Source organism: Stenella coeruleoalba (genome assembly GCF_951394435.1).
Source record: "Stenella coeruleoalba genome assembly, chromosome: 15".
Classification (NCBI taxonomy): Eukaryota; Metazoa; Chordata; class Mammalia; order Artiodactyla; family Delphinidae; genus Stenella; species Stenella coeruleoalba.
In genome coordinates this window covers 51,050,974-51,074,149 of record NC_137161.1, presented here as the reverse complement: position 1 = coordinate 51,074,149, position 23,176 = coordinate 51,050,974, and the positions used below count along the sequence as shown (strand labels likewise).

Genomic DNA, 23,176 nt, shown 5'->3' with positions numbered 1-23,176 from the left:
GAGTGCTGAGGATGGGCTTGGGACCAATTCCTGGGTGCGTATAAAGATAAGTATCCTTTGTGATGCCAAGTGTCTAATCTGAATGCAAGCTGACTAAGCTTCTCATGTAAAGCATCCAAGATACCCTGCATCTGTTGCCACACGGCAGGATTGAGGAGGTGGTAACTAGCAACACCAGAGGAGACATTCAAATACTGGTGAGCAGACAGATGGGCTAGAACGGTGCTCCTCAAACTTTCCTGTGCTTACTAATCACCTGAGGATTTTGTTCTGATTAAGTGCGTCTGGATGGGCCTGGGAGTCTGCATTCCTAACAAGCTCTCTGAGGGTTCTGATGCTGCTGGTGCACAGGCCACGCTGTGAGGGGCGAGGGGCCAGGAAACCTCTGAGGTCCTTCCTGAGATGAGATTCTATGACTTGTGTCTGTCTTTGTGCCAATCGAGAGCCTTGTCTTTCACCATGGCTTACAGACAGGTCTCGCAAACCTCAGCTGCCATAAACAGTCAGCACACTTAGTTTGTGAAAGCCAGGTGCATCCTTGTTCAGTGTAAGTCTGCAGTGTCCGAAAAGAAGAAAGAGACAAGGCTCCTTCCCTACCTCAGCAGACATTTGATTGCCAGTTAACTTTATTTATTTATTGGGAATATACATATCAAGTATATAAAATGGAGTTTAACAAGCAATTACACAGGAAGTACTTTGTACAACTACCACCCAAATCAATAACCCCCAAAACCCCAAATATGCACACCCCCTTTACAACTTCACCGTCATCTTTGTCTGTAGGCAGCATCTAGTTGGGTTTTGCCTTTTTATCTAAACTGACTCTTTTTAATTGGTACGTTTAGATTATTCACATTTAATGTGATTATTGATTGGATTAAAATCTAACACTTTGCCAGCTCTTTTCTATTTGGTCCAAACTTTTCTTTGTTTCTTTTTTCCTCTTTTTCTTGCATTAATGGGGACTTTTTTTTAATCATTCCATTTTATTTCTACTATCGATTTATTACTTATACCTCTAAAAATTTTTTTAATGTTGTTCTAGGGTTTAAAATCATCTTTAGTCTATCTTCAAATAATATTATACTACTTCATGTGTAGCATAAGGATCTTACAACAATTTCCAGTTTCCAGTTCTTCCCTCCCACCCTTTGCTACTGTTGTCATACATTTCATTTTCACATAAGCTATAAACACAATACATTGTTACCACTTTTGCTTTAGACAGTCAGTTCTCTTTTAGAGCCAGAAACCTCCACAAAAGACAAAATAAATTGTATCTTCCATTTTCAGTGCTCTTAATTTCTTTGCGCAGATCCAAGCTTCTGTCTGATATGACATTGTTTTTGCTTGAAGAACTCAACATTTCTCGTAATGTCTCCCAGCAATTGATTCTGTCACTTTGGTTTGAGAGAGTCTTCATTTCTCCCTAATTTTCCCCTGGATATAGAACACTGAGTTGACAAGGTTTTTCTTTCAGTACTTTCTTTAAATATGTCACTTCATTTTCTTCTAGCTTGCATATGTTTATTGGCTATTTGGAAATGTCTTTTCATGAAGTACCTATTTTTGCCTGTTTTTTTCTTTACTATAAAGTATGATATATAATTGATTTTATGAATTCTTTAAATATTCTGGATACAAGCCTTTTGCAGGTTAAATGTATCGAGCATCCTCTCCCACTCTGTAGCTTCTCCTTTCATTCTCTTCATGGTGTCTTAATTTTAATGTCATTATTTATCAGTCTTTTCCTGATGGTAGTTATTTCTGTGTCTTGTTTAAGAAATCTTTCCTACTTCAAGTACATGAATGTACTCTCCTATATCATCTCCAAAAAACTTTATAGTGTTTTTTTAAAGACACCAATTGTACTTAATATTTGTTACTTTTTTAAAAAATTTATTTATTTTTGGCTGTGTTGGGTCTTCGTTTCTGTGCAAGGGCTTTCTCTAGTTGTGGCAAGCGGGGGCCACTCTTCATCGCGGTGCGAGGGCCTCTCATCGCGGCCTCTCTTGTTGCGGAGCACAGGCTCCAGACGCGCAGGCTCAGTAGTTGTGGCTCACGGGCCTAGTTGCTCCGTGGCATGTGGGACCTTCCAGGGCTCGAACCTGCATCCCTTGCATTAGCAGGCAGATTCTCAACCACTGCGCCACCAGGGAAGCCCCACTTTATAGTTTTTTTACATTGGAATTGATATCTGCATATGGTGTGAATTCAAAGTCCAATTTCAATTTTTTCCATAAGGTTCTTTAGTTGCTCCAGCACCATTTATTAAATCCCACTGCTCTGAAGTATCATCTCTGATATTTAACAATGCATTTATCTCTCCCTTCTTTTCTGTTATATTAGTCTATTTGTCAACCATAATCTTAATTACCATTGCTTTATGATAAATCATGAAATCCGGTAAAACAAGTTTTGCTGTTTTGTTCTTCCTCAAGAGTTCTTGGCTATTCTTGGTCCTTTATACTCCCATGTACATTTGAGAATCAGCTCATCGAGTTCTATTTAAAAAACAAAACAAAACAAAAATACTGCTGGAGTTTGGATTGGGTAGGAGTTAGCTGTTACTTCTTTCCACAATTTATTTATTTGTGTTTGAGAGCAGGTTGCTGCTGAAAGGAATCTGGCAAAGTTCACCTGCCCTCACATCTCTTTGATCATGATTGTTCTTCCCTGACTTCTCATCCCCCTTTGCAGTAGAAGAGGCCATGTGACATAATTCCTCTCCCACACCACTTCTTTTTGACTCAACCAATCTTTTGATTATTCCATTTTCTCTCTATTAAGTTTGAAAGTTATACACTGTTCCTAGCCTTTTCCTGGTTGGCTCAGTAGTGAATTACCAGGTACATTGCTGCAAAGTCTAAAGTTAATCAATATCTTTACTCCCCTTCCAAAAAGTATTTACCCCCACTAACTTCTGACTTTATCTCCTCAAAAACCCTTTTATGTATTTTAATTCTATCTTTTTAAAAAAATCCTAAAGACATCATCATTATCATCATCATTATTATTGTATACAACGTATAAAGCCACTATCTTCAGGCTCCCACTCTTGGCTCCTTTGAAAAGCAATGTCTTTTTTTTTTCCCCTCCAGCTACTTTTAAGATTTTTCTCTTGACCTCTGGTGTGCTCAATTTTATGTTGGTATGTCTAATGTAGATTTCTTATTGTTAATCTTGTTTGGGATTTGCTGGTCTTCCTGAAATCCAGTTTTGGAACAGGTTTGGCCACCATCTTTTCAAATGTATTTCTCTGCCCTATTCTCTCTTTTCCTACTGGAACTCTTTTGCTCAGAGGTCATTTACTAACAAGAAAACTTTGGGCTTCCATTCGGATGGCCTTTCAAGGCAAGGGAGCTAAACAACAAGGCCCAGCGTCCCACCCAGGTGGAGAGCATAATAGGAGACCTCTCTCACATTAATAGGGGTCCCAGAGATAAATTCAATAGTCACAGGTTGGGTTCCTTGTGACACAGACCCTGAAATGGAGTTTAGTATGCAAGATGTTTATTAAGGAATACCCTTGAGATCAATACCTGTGGAAGGGAAGAGATTGAAACAAGATTAGTCAGGGCTACAAGACAGCACTGACAAGCTTGAGGAGCTGAGATAAAAAGGCCCATCTGAGCATCTATAATAACCCATCCACTAAGTTTTTTATTAGTTATAAAAAGATATTTGGGTATTAATAAGATGACATCTCTGTATTGTTTCTCAACTGGTTCAGAAACTAAGGAGGGGAGAAGGGTGCTATTTACTGGGCCTCTTAAAAACTAAAATCAATCTAGTAAATAATAAATTAACAAATAAATCAATAAATGGAAATTTCAAGTGACAAACCCAGTTGCTCCACAAGCATGCAGGTTCTGATTTTAAGAGGGCAAAATGTTTCTGCCATACAACCAGAGGCCTGATTCATGTTGTATATAGTGATTCCTGCTCAAGATTAAAACCGAAAGCACTGCACTAGATTTACTGAGAAAATGTACAGAGTAATTTTTTTTTTTTTTTTCCTGCGGTACGCAGGCCTCTCACTGTTGTGGCCTCTCCCATTGCAGAGTACAGGCTCCAGACGCGCAGGCTCAGCGGCCATGGCTCACGGGCCTAGCCGTTCTGCGGCATGTGGGATCTTCCCAGACTGGGGCACGAACCGGCGTCCCCTGCATCGGCAGTCAGACTCTCAACCACTGTGCCACCAGGGAAGCCCCATAGTAATTTTATTTATTCACTCACTAGAAGGCATGCTATCTGATTTGAGCAGATAGGTCAAATGAATAGGAAAGCCTAATCCAGTGAAAGTATGAGGTTTCTAAATAAGAAATATTATCCTCGGATTTCTAACATTTCATCAATTATATTCTTAGAGATTCCTACCTGCTTATGATCATATGCATTTGTATTTCCTTCAGCTGTAACACTAGACACCATTTATGGGCTATCCTGTGTCTTTCAGGAATGAACACTGAACATAACACACCGTTCATCCAGTCCAACCACCTACCTAAATTCCCTCAATTTCAACAGACAGGCTCCATAAAGCATCTACGTTCATTCACTAACATGTAAGGAATCAGATATACCATTTCAAATATACTTTTCCTCCATAAGTATTTGTAAATCATGGTCTCAACATTGCTTTGTTAAAGAAAACCACTCACTTTCAATAAATTCTGGTCAACTTAACATCCTTTATTAAATTTTAAGCACCCTTAACCCATTTAGACCATCCAAACTTAATGAAGAAATTCATTGGTAGGTGATGCCTCTAACCAGGACATTGGAGATTATCCCAATTGCAGTAAGGCGACCCACAAACTCGACCCAACTGATAACTCCTATCCCTGTTATCTGCTGCTAAACCAAGCTTTATCATTTGGGACCTGGACTCTGGTGATAAAAGCTAACATTGAGCAATGAAGGCACTTGTTAGAGTGTTCAGAGCAGATTATCTTAGTACCACCGAAATGGGAAACTGTTCCATTCAGAAGTACTGTAACCCCACAGACCTCAGGGTCCTACATTTTATTTATTTACTTGTTTGTTTGTTTATGGCTGTGTTGGGTCTTCGTTGCTGCGCATGGGCTTTCTCTAGTTGCGGCGAGCAGGGGCTACTCTTCATTGCAGTGTGCGGGCTTCTCATTCAGTGACTTCTCTTCTTGCAGAGCACGGGCTCTAGGCATGTGGGCTTCAGTAGTTGTGGCATGTGGGCTCAGTAGTTGTGGCTCACGGGCTCAGTAGTTGTGGTGCAGGGGCTTAGTTGCTCCGTGGCATGTGGGATCTTCCCAGACCAGGGCTTGATCCTGTGTCCCCTGCCTTGGTGGTGGATTCTTAACCACTGTGCCACCAGGGAAGTCCCAGCATCCTACATTTTGATTGACATGTTGGCTGCAATCTTCTGCAATGACTGTAGATGTTGTGGGGAATTCTTCAAACTCCAGAAACATGAGACAAATGAAAACTTCACATTGTACTTTCAACTCCAAAGTGTGGAAGTTGTAACATCTCTGATGGAAGGCCCCCTAGACCAACTTGTGAAAGAAGACTAACTCTGAAGCCTATGAGAATAAAATATGGTATCTGTAATAGCACTACATTATCTGTAAAGTTCTAAAGTGTTATTTGAACTTCTAATCATAAATCTATACATTTTAGATCTATACAACTATATAGGTGTATAATTCCCTAAATCATTTACATGCTTTAGTTTTTCTCCCAAACTACATTGTAAGCTGCATGGTGTAAACGTCATTCTACATTTCTTAAGTGTTTCTTACAGTACCTACCATAGATGTAAGTATACTGTAAATGCTCAGAACACTGAATAAAATGAGCCAGTTATGTTTATTTGGCAATGAAGGTCAACTCTGCCTGTCAGCAAATGGCAAAACATCAAGGCAGTTTACCTTGAGAAAGGTAAGGTTCACCTTTTGTCTTATATGTGGAGATTAATCGGACTCCCAGTGCCATGGCAACACTGGAGAGGAGACAAAAGGCAATCTTTTGGAAGTGACTCCTTTGGTTGTAGCTGAAAGCGAGGTACAGGTATGGGAGGTAGGTGAAGAAGAAGATGATGCCTCTGGAGGCAGTTGCAACATGAGCTGCAAATTCAGAGGGGAAAAATGAAGAGTTTCATCAATAATGCACCAAGAGGGACTTCCCTGGTGGCGCAGTGGTTAAGAGTCCACCTGCCAATGCAGGGGACACGGGTTCAGGCCCTGGTTTGGGAGGATCCCACATGCCGCAGAGCAACTAAGACTATGCACCACAACTACTGAGCCTGTGCTCTACAGCCCGTGAGCCACAACTACTGAGCCCACGTGCCACAACTACTGAAGCCCACGTGCCTAGAGCCCGTGCTCTGCAACAAGAGAAGCCACAACAATGAGAAGCCCGCACACCACAACGAAGAGTAGCCCCCGCTCGCCGCAACTAGAGAAAGCCTGCATGCAGCAACAAAGACTCAACACAGCCAAAAATAAATAAATAAATTTTTTAAAATGCACAAAGAACCTATATGAGAAAACAATCTAAGAGAGAATGAATATATGTATATGTATAACTGCATCACTTTGCTGTACACCTGAAACTAACACATTGTAAATCAACTATACTCCAATAAAATGAAAATATTAAAAAAAGAATGTATATATACGTATAACTGAATCACTTTGCTGTACAGTACAAATTAATACAACATTGTAAATCAACTATATTTCAATAAAATAATTTTTTAAAAAAATAAAAAAATAATGCACAAAGAAGTATAATGCAAGTCTCTTTTCCCTGCCATGGTAAGGAAAGCATCTCTGCATTTGTCTCAGCATTTCAGAAGGGAAGCAGTCTTTTAAGAAATTTTGATAGAAACCTTTTATACTTGCACTTTCACTATCAAAAGACTAAGAGGATTTGTTGCACTTAAGAAATTAATCAATCCTTACAAAAAAGCACAAACATTTAATTGCCTAAAACTTCCCCTAATACTGCATTAATAACATCTCCTACAATAAAAACCATCTTCTTCAAAGATAAGTGGTAGATTATATAGCATCTATGGAGCATTGCCTGGCACTGGGTAAGCACTTTATATACAGTATCTTATTTAATCTTCATAACCTCTCTGTTTTTCTGATGAAGAAACTGAGGCTTAGCCACATTAAATAAATTTGCTCAATGTCATGGAACTAGTAAATGATGGGTCAAGGATTCAAGGTTTCCCAGGCTCTAAGTATAGTGGCTCCAGATTTGGAGATAAACCAATCAAACTGAAGTCTGGGAGAAAAACGCAAAATAAATGCAAACATTTGCCTTCCAGGAAGTTAAGAGAATACAGATCGAAAATGTAAGGATTGCATATATAACAGAAAGAGCCACAGTTAAGGCATCAGGCAGCCCTTCACTGAACCTGACTACATGAACTATGGCTGACCCTGGGTCTTCTATAACTTCTCTGACTTCGCTTCTTCTTTTGTAAAACGTGATAATAATTGCTAACATGTACTAAGTTCTTACTATATACCAAGTATTATTCTCAGCATTTTACATCCCATTTAATTCTCATAACTAAGTTATAAGATAAGTGCTATCATTTTCCAGTTTCACATAAGGGGAAATGGATACAGAATCTATTGACCTGCTCAAGGTCAGGATCCACACCGAGATATAAATACAGCACTCTGAGGCTGGAGCAAGAGCTTCTGACCTTGTTGTAACAAGTAAATCCTTCTTGTTTATCTACTTGATATACAGTAGTGTGTATCTCTTAATTCCATAGTCCTAATTTATTCTCTCCCCTTTCCCTTTGGTAACCATAAATTTGTTTTCTATGTCTGTGAGTCTGTTTCCATTTTGTAAATAAGTTCATTTGTGTCTTTTTTTTTAGATTCCACATGTAAGTGATACTATATGATATTTGTCTTTCTCTGTCTGACTTACTTCACTTTGTATGATTATCTCTAGGTCTATCCATGTTGCTGCAAATGGCATTATTTCATTCTTTTTTATGTCTGAGTGATATTCCATTATATATACACCGCATCGTCTTTATCCATTCATCTGTTGATGGACACATGTTGCTTCCATGTCTTGGCCATTGCAAATAATGCTGCTATGGACATTGGGGGTGCATGTATCTTTTCGAATTATAGTTTTTGTCTTTTCCAGATATATGCCCAGGAGTGGGATTGCTGGATCATATGGTAATTCTATTTTTAGTTTTTTAAGGAGCCTCCAGACTGTTTTCCAAGGTGGTTGCACTAATTTACATTCCCACCAACAGGGGTTCCCTTTTCCCCATACCCTCTCCAGCATTTATTATTTCTAGACTTTTTGATAATGGCCATTCTGACCAATGTGAGGTGATACCTCATTGCAGTTTTGATTTGCATTTCTCTAATAATTAGCAATGTTGAGCATCTTTTCATATGCCCATTAGCCATTGGCTTTAGTTACCTTTACCAGGGGTCTTTATTTCTTCTTATGGCTTCGAGTTATTGTCTAGTGACTTTTCATTTCAGCCTGAAGAACTCCCTTTAGCAGGGAAAGGAAGGACTATTGGTAATAAACTCTCTCAGCTTTTGTTTATCCAAAAATGTCTTAATTTCTCCATCATTCTTGAGGGATAGTTTTGCCAGATAGAAAATTCTTGGTTAAAAGGTTTTTTTTCCTTTCAAGATTTAGAATGTCATCTCACTACCTTCTAGACTCCATAGTTTCTCTAGAGAAATCAGCTGTTAATCTTATTGAGTATGTAGGGAGTCTCTTCTCTCTTGCTGCTTTCAAAATGCTCTCTTTGTCTTTGAGTTTTGACAATCGGAATTTTAGACTTTTACTGGGGATCTCTTTGAGTTTATCTTGCTTGGAGTTCATTGAGCTTCTTGGGTTTGTAGATTCATGTATTTCATCAAATTAGGAGGAGTTTTCAGCCATTATTTCTTCAAATATTTTTTCTGCTTCTTTTCTCTCTCTCTTGTCATTCTGGGACTCCTATGATGTGTATGCTGGTGTTTGATGGTGTCCCACAGGTCTCTCAGGTTCTGTTCTAACAAAGAAAAGCCCAGGACTAGATGCCTTCTCTGGTGAATTCTATCAAACATTTAAAGATGAGTTAACACCAATCTTTCTCAAACTCTAGATATAAAGACCAATGGAATACATTAGAGAGGCCAGAAATAAACCCTCACAAATATAATTAACTTGGGTGCCAAGACTATTCAATGGACAGTCTTTCAACAAATGGTGCTGGGAAAACTGGATATCGCCATTCAGAAGAATGAAGTGGAACCCTTACCTTATACCATATGCAAAAATTAATTCAAAATGGATCAAAGATCTAAACATAAAGCTAAAAACCATAAAACTCTTAGAAGAAAACTTAGTGGAAAATCTTCATAACCTTGGATTTGGCAATAGTTTCTTACGTATGACACCAAAAACACAGACAACAAAAGAAAAAAATAGATAAATTGAACTTCAACAATTTAAAAGGTTTTATGCATCAAAAGACACTATCAGGGCTTCCCTGGTGGCACAGTGGTTGAGAGTCTGCCTGCTGATGCAGGGGACACGGGTTCGTGCCCCGGTCTGGGAAGATCCCACATGCCGCAGAGCGGCTAGGCCTGTGAGCCATGGCCGCTGAGCCTGTGCATCCAAAGCCTGTGCTCCGCAACGGGAGAGGCCACAACAGTGAGAGGTCTGCATACCGCAAAAAAAAAAAAAAAAAAAAAAAGATACTATCAAGAGAGTAAAAAGACTACTCACAGAATGGAACAAAATATTTGCAAGCCATATACCTATTAAGGAATTGATATCCAAAATACATAAAGAATTCCTACAACTCAATGTCAAAAAAACAAACAATGCAAGTAAAACATGAGCAAAGGACTTGAATAGATATTTCTACAAAGAAATTGGAACCCTTGTGTATTGCTGACGGGAATGTAAAATGGTGCAGCTTCTGTGGAAAACAACAGTTGGATGATGCCTCAAAAAGTTAAACAGAATGACCATATGACTCAGCAATTACACTCCTTGGTGTATACCCAAAGGAACTGAAAACAGGGACTCAAACAGATACTTGTACATGAATGTTCATAACAGAATTATTCACAACAGTCAAAAGGTAGAAACAACCCAATGTTCATCAACAGATGAATAGATAAACAAAATGTGGGGAGTATTACTCAGCCATCATAAAGAATGAAGTGAGGAAGAAGTCCAAGTGGCTATCCCATTGTCCTGGTGCCATTTGTTAAAGAGACTATTCTTTCTTCATAGAATGGTCTTGGCATCCTTGTCAAAAATCATTTGGTAATGAGATGTATGGGTTTCTAGACTCTCAATTCTATTCCATCGGTCTGTATGTCTATCTTTATGCAGGTACCACACTGTTTTGATCTCTATAGCTTGGTAGTAAGTTTGAAATCATGAAGTGTGAGTCCTCCAACTCTTTCCAAAATTGTTTTGGCATTTTGAGGCCCCTTGCAATTTCATATGAAATTTGTCTATTTCTGAGAAAAAGGCAGTTGGGATTTTAATAGAGACTGAATTGAATCTGTAGATCAATTTGGGGAGTATTGCTATCTTAATATTGTCTTCCAATCGATGAACATAGGATGTCTTTTCATCAATTTAAGACTTCTTTGATTTATTTTAGCAATGCTTTGTAGTTTTCAGTGTACAAGTATTTCATCTTAGTGGTCAGATGTATTCCTAGGTATTTTATTTTGGATGCTATTTTAAGTGGAGTTGTTTTCTTGATTTCCTTTTCAGAATGTTCATTGCTAGTATATAGAAATATAACTGATTTTTGTGTGTCCATCTTGTGCCCTGCAAATTTGCTGAATTCATTTATTAGCTCCAATAGTTCCTTCTGTGGATTCTTTAGGATTTTTCATATATAAGATCATGTCATCTTTTTTTTTTTTTGCAGTACGCGGGCCTCTCACTGTTGTGGCCTCTCCCGTTGCGGAGCACAGGCTCCGGACACACAGGCTCAGCGGCCATGGCTCACAGGCCTAGCTGCTCTGTGGCATGTGGGATCTTCCCAGACCGGAGCACGAACCCGTGTCCCCTGCATCGGCAGGCGGACTCTCAACCACTGTGCCACCAGGGAAGCCCAATCATGTCATCTTTGAATAGAGATAGTTTTACTTCTTCTCAAATTGCATGCGTTTTATTTCCTAATTGCTCTGGCTAGAACTTCCAGTATAAAACTGAATATCAGAGGGGAAAGTGAGCATCCTTGTCTTATTCCTGATCTTAGGGGGAAGGCTTTCAATCTTTCACAACAGACTATGATGCTAGCTGTGGGGTTTTCATAAATGCTCAGTATTAGGTTGAGGAAGTTCCTTTATATCCCGGTTTGTTAATTTTTTTTTATCATGAAACATATTGGATTTTATCATATGCTTTTTCAGTATCAATTGTGATAAATAAAAATGAATAAAATTGTGTTTATTTTTTCCTTCATTCTATTAAGTGGTGTATTACATTGATTGCTTTTCATCTGTTGAATCATTCTTGCATTCCTGGGATAAATCCCACTTGGTATAGTGTATAATCCTTTTAATATGCTGCTAGATTTAGTTTAGTAGTATTTTGTTGAGGATTTCCCCATTGATATTCATAAGGGATACTGGTCTGTAGGTGTTTTATTTATTTTTAACTTTTATTTTTTTATTTTGGCTGTGCTGGATCTTAGTTGCGGCACACGGGATCTTTGTTGTGGCACATGGACTCTCTTAGTTGTGGCATGAGGGCTTCTTAGTTGCAGCATTCATGTGGGGTCTAGTTCCCCAACCAGAGATCAAACCTGGGCCCCCTGCATTGGGAGCATGGAGTCCTACCCACTGGACCACCAGGGAAGTCCCCTGTAATGTTTGTTTTTCTTTTTTGGCTGTGTTAGGCCTTCATTGCTGCATGTGAGCTTTCTCTAGTAGCTGCGAGCAGGGGTTACTCTTCGTTGCTGTGTGCCGGCTTCTCATTGCAGTGGCTTCTCTTGTTGCAGCACGGGGGCTCTAGAGCATGTGGGCTTCAGCAGTTGTGGTGCACGGGCTCAGTAATTGTGGCTCATGGGCTCTAGAGCACAGGCTCAGTGGTTGTGGCGCATGGGCTTAGTTGCTCCACGGCATGTGGGATCTTCCTGGACCAGGATTGAACCCATGTACCCTGAATTGGCAGGCAGATTCTTTTTTTTTTTTTTTTTTGCAGTACGCGGGCCTCTCACTGCTGCGGCCTCTCCCATTGCGGAGCACAGGCTCCGGACGCGCAGGCTCAGCGGCCATGGCTCACGGGCCCAGCCGCTCCGCAGCATGTGGGATCTTCCCGGACCGGGGCATGAACCCGTGTTCCCTGCATTGGCAGGCGGACTCTCAACCACTGCGCCACCAAGGAAGCCCCTCAGTCTTCTTTTTTATCACTTGGGTTTCTGATGTCATATCTAAGAAATCACTGTCTAACCCAAGATCATGAAGATTTACTTCTGTATTTTATTTTAAGAGTTGTATAGTATTAGCTAGTTCTTACATTTAGGTTTATAATCCACATTGAGTTAATTTTTGTGTATGATGTTATGTAGAGATCCAACTTCATTCTTTTATATGTGAATATCTCGTTGTTCCAGCACCATTTGTTTAAAAGACTCTTCCTTGTCTGTTGAATTGTCTTGGCCCCTTTGTCAAAAATCAATTGATCAGGGACTTCCCTGGTGGTACAGTGGTTAAGAATCCGCCTGCCAATGCAGGGGACACAGGTTCGAGACCTGGTCTGGGAGGATCCCACATGCCGGGGAGCCACTATGCCTGTGCGCCACAACTACTGAGTCTGTGCTCTAGAGCCTGTGAGCCAAAACTACTGAGCCCATGTGCCACAACTACTGAAGCCCGCACGCCTAGAGCCCATGATCTGCAACAAGAGAAGCCATCTCAATGAGAAGCCTGCACATCACAACGAAAAGTAGCCCCCGCTCGCCACAACCAGAGAAAAGCCCATGCGCAGCAACGAAGACCCAACGCAGCCAAAAATAAAACAAATAAAATAAATTAATTTTTTAAAAAGTGAAAACTTGACTCTGAAGGAATAATAATTAATGCCACAGATAATGGGAACAGCAATGCTACCAAGAAAAGAAGTCATGAACACACTCCCTGACAGAAGATTGTATCAGGACTCACCTTTTTGGAAGAATGTGCTGATCATGAATGCAAAGAAAATTGTAGCAATTGCAAAATACATTAGAAACACAAATATCAAACTAGGGTCACTGTTTTTGAACACTGCTACATCGTTTACCTACAAAACAATCACAGATGCACATAATTTTTACATGAAAAGAACGAATAGAAGGCATAAAGGACCCTAAAACACTGCATAAATTTTTTTAAAAACCAAGATTATCTTAAGCAAAACAATATATATATATTTTTAAGGCAGACCTTTGATCCAGCTTCCATTACCACTTACAAATTACACTCTACACATGTATCTCTTGTAAGGAAAGCATAAGTTTGATATCAATTTTTGGCCCAATGTGAATGTTCCTTTTTCTTTAATAAGAGAGTTTATCCTATTTATCATTATCACTATTACAAATAATTTTAATATTCCTTTTGATATCTTACATTTCCTCTTTTTATTGCTTTCTGGCCGTTTTCATTGTTTTATATATTTTGCTATATAGTCTGGGTTCTCTTGCCTTCGTTTGAACAAAGTGCCCCAAGTTTGGTGATTTAGAAGGTAAATTTTCATATATCCATATATTATAATTTAGTTATTAAACACAAGTTAGCAAATTGGAACACTAAATTCCACTGACAGCATAAGAGGAAAAATTAACAAGATACCATGGGCATAAAAGAATGTTCTTATCTTTTACAATAGCTATTTCAATTATTTATGAAGCACAAAATTTGCAATGTTTTAAAGTTTATAAAAGACATCTTTTGGAATTCCACTTTCCTAATGGAGTAAACACACCCAGGTCCACTACTTGAAGACCAGTGAACTGAAGGGAGGGCAAAGCTCTCCCAGATCATAAAGTTTCAATGCTTCCTATGCCAAAGTCTTAGCAAATACCACCACATATCAACCTGAGGTTTTAAAAATGTTCATCAATAACTGTGTTCTCATCATCTATTGAATCTCAGCACCACCACCCACACCACACCAAATTTTTTCCCCATATCTTCACAGCTTAGCACATCCTGAAAGACAAGAGACGTGTACCTTTGTGCAGAACAGAATGGTCATGAAAGAAACAACAATGAAGGCAGAAATGGAGAATATGGTGAACCAAGCAACCCAGTGTTGCCAGTTGTGCAGCCCCATCATACACATAAACTCCTAGAAAAAGCAAAAGAACCAGATGTTACAGAGTCTAATGCTCAGTTTCAACTGGTCTGGCTTAGCTGTTTATTACTGAAACCTGAGCAGTCTGGGATGAAGGGTCATATGTGTGTCCTGGGAAGAGGTGGATCCTGGAGGTGATGAAGACTGAATGAGTTGGAAAGAGACCTACAAACCAGAAAGTGGAGTTTATCTAGTAGTAGGCCTTGTGTTAAAATTATTCTTCTTTTGCAATGGTAGGTATACTGCTAGTTCACTCATTTATTGAACACTGACTATTAGTAAATGGCTCCTATGGCTCTGAGGATAGAATCTAAACTCCTTGGCATACTGTGCTCTGGTCACAAAAAACTTCCTGCAATTCACTGAACACACCGTGACTTATATGCCTTTTTTGTTTGTTTGTTTTTGTTTTTTGCCTCTCACACACGTTGTTCTGACTCTTTTTTCTCTCATTCTCTCTTTATGTAGTGAAATCTTACTTGATTTTCAAAACCTGTTCAAGAGTTACCTGCTCTGTGAAGCCTTCTGTGGTCAGCTTTGCCCATCCTCCACACAGCCATCACATCTATACATTCCATTACCTTAGCACTTGGGATTCTTTTGTAACATAAATCACCTGAGGGAAAGGACTGTGTCATTTATGTCTGTAACTCACATGCACATGTTTGGTAAATACAAGTTAATAAATGTTTGATAAGTGAATAAACGCAAAGCTCTATGCTGGGTACCATGAGGAAAACATACAACGGGCAGAGCGACTGCCTTCCAAAAGTTCACAATCTAGTACTGGAGATACATATATGATAATAACCCTGTATACTCCACACCCTAAGTACAGAAGTAGAGTTTTTATCTTTTAAGATTGGATGTGGTAGTAGGTCAATGAATCAAAAACAAGTTGGTTATCAGGAAATCACAAAAGTGACATACACATGATTTAAAATTTCATCTTCACTTAAAGCACATAAATGTGTCATGTGTGCTAGTATTGCGATGTCAGAACATGAACTCTTCTTCTGAAGCATGGGCGTGCTCATTGGAGCACTAGTGTAATGTCCACATAAAGCTCACTCCAGGATCGCAGTCTTCAAAGTGCACTGAGGATGCAAAATACAGGTGTAAAGTAACCTAGTACAGACTCTTCCCAGGCTTTTATAATTTTTTCCCCCAAATTTTACAGCGGTTTCACCCACGTGAAATTTACTAACGTGCTTCCCCCCGTCCTCCCACCCCACCCGCCATGTCCCAGCCACACTGTGCAGCTGGCAGGATCTTAGTTACCCAACCAGGGATTGAACCCAGGCCCTTGGCAATGAAAGCGCTGAGTCCTAACCTCTGGACTGCCAGGGAACTCTCTACTAACATGTCTTTAGAGAGCTACCTTACTGAATCTTTCCAAAACATTCAAATATACTTTCAAAGGCAACTCCAGTTCCTTTCATCCATTTATATAAAATTTAATTAAGGCACAAATTATTAGAACGTGTACAGGTATGAAGAGATTTAGGAACAAACCTTGATAAACACACAACTCAGCAGGTGAGAGGCCATAAGCCCATGTGTAGTAGAGAGAAGCTCACCAGCTGCAGTGTGCTGGGAGCTCCAAGCAAAAAGCTTTTCAGAAGTGATGGAGTGTCAGTTAATTTGGGAATGGATTACATGGAGACGAGTTAAGAAAGCTCCATCTATACTATAATAGAAGTGGAAACAACATGCTATGGGAAGATGGGATGAAAATTTGATGAAATTTAGAAAGGTTTCCTGAAGGACATGAACTATAGTATGAATTTTGAAGTAGAGGGCATTCCAAACAGAGAGGCCCACCTGCAGGAGGAATAGCTAGCACCTACTTAAGGGATAGAAAAGGGATCTATTCAACTAGAGCAAAGGGCTTATGCTGGGGTGCGAGGGCTTGTGCAGGAGATTTCTAAATTAAAGACAATCCATTTTAATCCTCCTCAACCTATTTACATAGTCAGACCATATCAAAACTAGATCTGAAAAGGGCCTAGCTCTCAGAATACTGGTTGTATTCTGTGTTCAAAGTGGAAAGTGACACTGGTTGCCCCCCTCTCCCATTCTCCCACCTTGGTCCCAGGGACAAATTCTGTCAGGGCATCCTCCTTCATGGAACAGATCCCATATTCATGACTCCTCCTGGACTATAACTTACCTGCTCCTGGTTCCTTACCAAGGAACAGTTGAAAGGTTTGGGCTGAGTCTCAGTTATAATGTGAACAGAAAGGAGGAGCTAATTCATGATCCTATCAGCCTCCAAGGCTAAGGGCTTTTCTAGAACCCCCCAGTGGACACCCTTTTTCACCCAGCCAAAATAGAGCATATTCCTCTCTGGCATATGTCATTTAAGATCCCACTTGGAAAGGCAAAAGCTTAATTATTAGAAATCTGTTTTACTTTGCTTAGGGAGAGATATTATTTATCTGAGAACGAAAATTGTTTTTTTGCTTTTTTTTTTTGCGGTACGCGGGCCTCTCACTGTTGTGGCCTCTCCCGTTGCGGAGCACAGGCTCCGGACGCGCAGGCTCAGCGGCCATGGCTCACGGGCCTAGCCACTCCGCGGCATGTGGGATCTTCCCGGACTGGGGCACGAACCCGTATCCCCTGCATCGGCAGGCGGACTCTCAACCACTGCGCCACAAGGGAAGCCCCGAAAATTGTTTTTTATTGCTAGCTGTACTGTCCTGTATAAAGTTATCTTGCAATTATTAATCTCTGTGTGCCTCAGGGTACCTCCTCTACTAAATAGAATAATAGTAGTAGTTATCTCATAGAACTGTGTATCAGTCAGGGTCCCTAAAAGAAACAGATGTTATACTCAAATCAGAATAATCTGAGGAGGGTTTGTTTATAAGAGGCCTAATTACAAATGCTTACACAGTGATAGGAAACACTAGGATGGTGCAGAAACCTAGGGCCAGCAGCCAACAGAGCTATTATCACCTTTGGGCCCAAAGGGGTAAGAAGGAAGAGAGGTCACGAGACCCCAGGAGAGGAGAGAGTCTCGTGGAGCAAGATACCTTGAGAAGACAGTGACCTTCAGCTAACGGACAAACCGAGCCCAAAACTACCTGTGGAGAGAGAACTGGGATGGGGGGACAGGACACACCCTGACCTCAGCCCCCTACTTCCTTTTTCTGAGGTTCTTAGGGCTCCTTCCTCATGGGAGCATGTTTTGGAACATGGGCGGCTCAGTCTTCCGGACAGAGAACAAAGTGGAGATAAGTGAAGAGTGCATCTGGAGGGCCAAATAAAAGGTAGGAGGGTGAAAGGAATGAATGGTCCTACAGTGCTGCCCAGCACAAGGCAAGCACCACATACAAGTACATACTATTAAATCAACACACAACATGTTTTATGCCATTTTGTGTTAGTTGGATTTTGTTTCTTGAGCTATTCTAATTTTTTCTTTCTTTTAAAAGGAAAGCTGATCCCATCGACTATTATTTTATAACTGCCGTATTTGGTCTTCTGCTACCTTATTTAATATTATACTTTCTGTTCTGTAGGCTTTTTTTGGTGATTTCCTTTGTTTTCTGTCTTTTGGTATATGAACTATATTTTCTTTCCTTTTATTTTCTCCAGGGTTTTAAGAATTATATATCCTACTTTTAAATACTATTGGTGGTTACTCTTAAGTTTTTCAAAAGTGTTCTTTAACCTACTCTTGTCTAAAGAGTAGACTCAAGCGTGAAATAGGAAACACACAACCAATTCAATGGCATTAAGTGTAAACATTTGATGCCCACCCCTTCCCTCCACCAATTTGTTGCTGAAACAGTTTAACAAACAGGAAAAAGAAACTCTCTCTCTCATCCAGGAACTAAAAGGGGTTTCCAACAGCACATCAGAAGCTTCTAGTTTCCCTGGGGTTTTTCAGTCGGTGCAGAGCCAAGTGGAGAGGCCTGCCAGGTAAGCCACTGTCCCACCATCACCCATCGCAGTGCAAAGCAGGTTCCCTGCCTTTCCACCCTATCAGATGCAGCCTAACAAGGCAGTAGGATGAGACTGCTCCTTATGCCTGAATATGCAAGAAGACAGAGCAAACCAAACACTATTGGTGAGGCCAAGCATAGCTCAGGGAGCCACTGGCAGGCTATTTTAATACATAAGAATCAACAAATAGAGAAGAAAGCTAAAGAGTGAGAAGAGAAGTTTTTTAAAGAGCAAAAAGTGAGGAGAGAAGTAATAGGAGAGATTAAGTAAGCAACAGAGGAGTGCAGAAAGATCAACTTTGTCTTAAGTTGTATCTTCTACAGAACGCTTCCCATCTACCTTGCAGCAAAATGAGACCGAGTTAATTTTGGATGATTATTTCCCTCACTTATCAGTTAGTCATTCCACAAACATATTCTGAACACCTATCATGTGTGAGGCTGCGTATTAGCAAATCAGGAACCACTAGGCTGGACGCTCCCAGTCTAAAAGTAAGAATTCATGTAATAACATGAATTAAGTTGCAAGCCGGTTAAAATGATGAAAGAACTTCCAAGTTGCTTGGAGTTTGCTCTGATACCTAAAGCAACCTCTTACCTGCCTTGGCCTCCCTCCTACTCTGGCCATTTTTATTAGCAGCTCCCATACATTCCTGTCCAGGAAGAGGCACACATCTGATGTGATGGAGTTACCTTCAATTTTCTCTCTTTCTCCAGTGCAATGGAATTGATGGTGGTGAGCTCAATGTAGATGAAGCTGAGCATGAGGAAAAGAGGGAACTCATTCTGAAGGACCAGGAAGAAACTGTCCTGGACATAGGCTCCATGTGGGAATCTCTTCAGAAGCACACTGAGACTCTCAAACAACTTGGTCGTCTCATTGGGAGCGGGGTGCCACATGATGGCTTTATCTGTTGCATGCTGTATGGCCAGGAAGCCTTCTTTGTTGTATCCTACAGCAGAAAGCAGTGGATATCAAGTATAAGAGATTAAGAATGAAGATGAAAAACAACAGATAATTCAGATGGGTCATGGCTAGCCATTCACACACACACAGGAATAGAAAAGGCATTTCTATAGCCAAGATGCTACAATATGGAAGAGCAGAAAGTCACAATGGGAACCCTGTGGCTGAGGGACAATGTCTTTTATCAGAAAATGGGGTAAAGTAGTTCTGGGCAGACAAAATAAGGGATACCCAATATTACAATCTTCCAGGTGGGGCTGCATCTTCTCCCCTAAGTACTCAGGCTTCAGGGAAAGGGTGCCCATTCTGCAGTTTTGCTCATTCAGCACACAGGAGTAGTTAAATTCAAAGCACTTGGAAGACACAGCCCCCCTCAACTGCTGTGACCTGTCTCTGAGTTGTCACTGCTGTAGTCCAAGGGTTATCGTCACTGAATTTTGCTGCCAAGCCTCAAAAACAGTCTTTACCATAAGTAACCCTTGTTTCAATATAGCACAGCTGGTGTGCTAAGGTCAGCTTTGGGGAACAATAGATTGAAAGGCAAAGAGCCCTGGTTTTGGAGTCTTCTAAGAAATAATGGCCTCACTACCAAGCAAGGGTCACAGGCCTCCAAACCGGCAGAGCCAGGGTGGGGTATGCCAGCACTGGAGTAGAGGCGACTAAGGTCTTCTGTTGGCCTAAACCTAGGGAGGCCTCCAGATCTGTCAGGATGAAAAAGGCAGGAACAAATTTGATGATAAAGTTCTGGGAACTATTAGATATTCTTGACTGCAGAACTGTTCACATCTTTTCTAGAATCACATGAAACTATAAACCCTGGGACTTGGATTCCCACTTGGGGGGCTTGCAAGCCCAAGGCTTCAGGTCAATTGTGTGGTTACTTCTACAAGGTGGTGCAGACTGTCAACTTAATTTTCTAAGAGCAGTTAGTTCCCTAGAGGATGGTCACCCTAAACCCCTCACAAAGAGGGAGACCAAAACTCGACAGTGAAGTGGAGGGCATGAGTCCAAAAGAGGATCAGTTCCTGGGCCTCCAGTCAGGAATATGATGCTTATTGCAGAGTAGAGAGGATGAGCAGATCTCCACGTTGTCCCACTGTTCTCCCATAGTCTGCAGAGAGTTAACAGCAGGTACACATTTTTATAAGCAGAAAAGTTAACACATACAGAAACATAAAGAAGGCACTCGTTCCTGTAAAATTCCATTCTTCTCTCGAACAATTCAGTATCAGCACAAAACAATCAAATGCATAACTGCTAGACTAACTTACTCTAGAATGTAAGCATTTTACAGAATGCCACATTTCTAAATGTAACCCCTTCAACATCTTCTGAAATGTTACTGTAGCAAGTGTTTAGAGAGCAAAAACAACACAAATAGCATCATAAATATGGGACAAAAGCAGGCTGTGCTCATGACAACACACAGAGGCTTCCTCACCAGGGGATCCCCCATCGGAAAGTCCATAGTCCCAGGGTTCTTGGCTTAGGTTAGGAGGATAAAGATAGGATGCGCTCCAGCCTTGAAAGTCATCTTCATGGAGTATTAGTCTCAAGAATAAATAATTCCTCTGAAAACAACTGAAGTGCAAGTAATACTTAACCTATGAAGAATAAAGAGAAACAAATTCGGTCATGAGATTGTGAAACTCAGAAAAGGAACAGGACAGAGCAAGGGTGTGCCTGACGTCAGCTGCGATGGGAGGAAAGGCACCCACAGTGGTAGATGTTCCTCTGCGGAGCACACTGTAGTTGTGGTCTTCTCTGCATTCTGCTGTGACCATCCTAAGAAACAGACAAGGGGCTACTGAGCCCCCATCCGGAAAGGAGTGCTGCAGAATAATTCTGAGTGCAGGCTCTGGAGCCAGACCACCTGGATCCAAACCCCAATCTCCTAATGAATAGCCATGGCACTTTGGGCAAATTACTTAATCTTCTTGCCTTGGTTTCCTCATCAGTAAAATGGGAATGATGTTAACAGTACCTACCCCAGAGGTGCTGTGGGATCAAGTGAGATGGCCCCCGTGATGGGCCTGGCATTAGCAAGTGTTCGAAAAATGCCTTGTCTCCACCTACCAACATCCCATGCCAGTTCTAACAACTGATCATTAGATAGACTGTACAGCACAACACAAAAGCTCTATATTAGTTGTTTTCCCATCCTAAAGCAGAAAACAAGTATTCTGATATTTAAAACACTGCCTTTTCCTTAAACAAACAGATCTACCATATCTGAAGTCCGTGGGATTAGTAATAATGACAATAACTATCCCTTCTGGAAAATGCCTCTGCTCCAGGCTCTGTTCTAAGCACTTTATAGGCATAAATTCATTTAATCCTCACAATGGTTCTATGAGTTAGGAACTACTATTAATCTCATTACACTGATAAGGAAACTGAGGCCTAGGAATGTTAGTGACTGTCCCAAGGTTACACAGTAGGACGCTGCAGAGCTGGGACTCCAGTCTATGGAGTCTAGCATTGGGGCTCGCTTCTGTAATCCAGCAGCTGAAAATATGCCATCCTGTACCCTTGGGACAGAGGCTTACTCCAAAAAAGTCTGCTCTTTTAAAGAATCTGAAAACTGGAAGGAATCTCAAAGTCCAGGATATAAGATATAAAATCAGGAGTATTCTCTTACCTCCTCTGGAATTAAGATTGCCACCAGCTGACAAAGCTGACTAGAAGGAGCTCAGGTAACAAGACTGCTTATTGAACTCATGCTCAAGGCTGGGTAGCACAATAAGATTGTGATGGAAAAGATGCTCTTACCTCAAGTGGCAAGGGCTCCTTGCTGTCATTGAAGCCATGATCAAAACCAATTCCAGTCAATACGTAGAAAGCTTTGGGATCCTGAATTATGTAATTTTCAAATGAAGGTACTGAAGAATAGCCTAGAACTACAGAGAGAAAAATCCAGTTAGTGAGTGGCTGGTGGGAAGGCAAATGCTGCCCAACTATCCTCTTTCTACCGAAGGAGATATGGTCTTGCCAGCCTCTCAACTGAAGGATGGAAACGGTCATTCACTCAGTCCTTCATTCTGCAAACAAATGGGCGCATCTTATGTAAGATGCCTGGGGCTGTGCTAGGCAGTGTGAACACAAAGTCAAATGATAACAGCCTCAGCCTCCGTGGCATTCTGAAAGCTCTTGTGTTCGAGTTCTTCTTAGCTAGGTTGCACTTAGGGCTACAGTACATAGAGCACAATTCTTGTCCATGTTAATGAGGAAATTATTGCTCCATTGCAGCCTTCTCTTCACGGTTATAACAACCAAAAGTGGAAACAAAATCATAAAGAAATATAGCTGCTCTGATGAGAGAAGTAATTTCTAGAGTCAACTGCCCTCACATCTGACAATTTAATACAGGATCCTCCTTGAAAATAATTCTTTCTCAGAATGTTGAAGGTGTTACTATACCGTTTAGCATGCAGCGTTGCTGAGTGTAATGTGTGATTTCCTTGTAGGTAACCAGAAGCCAGTGAGACTTCTATTCCTTAATCTCTGGGTTCAGAAATGTCACTAATACATGCCCAAGTTTGCTATTTTTTGTTCCCCTGCTTGTAACTAGTGAACCCGTCCAAGGTGGAAATGGTGTTCAGAAATCTTTTCTGTATTATTTTGTTTTCCTCCCCTCATTTGTCTCCTTTCTTCCTTCTAGAAATCCAAGTAGATGAGGTGGGACTTCCAGACCTGCCCTTCATGTCTAACCCATCTTTCATACTTTCCATTTCTTTGTCTCTTTGCTTTACATTCTCAGAGGCTTCCTTGACTTTATCTTCCCCATTACCAACAGAACCTCAAACATGTCCATTTTATTATTTCCATGAAAGTTATTTTGATAATCGTTTTTAATTTCCATGTCCTCTTTCTGTTTCTTTCATGGTTTCCTTTTCACAGGAGT

The 23,176-nt window shown here is 40.6% G+C and overlaps 1 protein-coding gene across 1 annotated transcript in view; it reads right to left on the bottom strand.

The window, feature by feature from the left end:
• LOC307198480 (ATP-binding cassette sub-family A member 17-like) overlaps window positions 1-23,176 on the bottom strand; it is a gene marked incomplete at its 3' end in the record, with an annotated part of 91,141 nt that overhangs the window by 50,868 nt on the left and 17,097 nt on the right. The window contains 6 exon segments of the mRNA XM_079945452.1: window positions 5,934-6,107; window positions 13,179-13,296; window positions 14,230-14,346; window positions 18,999-19,258; window positions 20,714-20,876; window positions 22,045-22,172. Coding sequence (XP_079801578.1) covers window positions 5,934-6,107; window positions 13,179-13,296; window positions 14,230-14,346; window positions 18,999-19,258; window positions 20,714-20,876; window positions 22,045-22,172 — 960 coding nt within the window.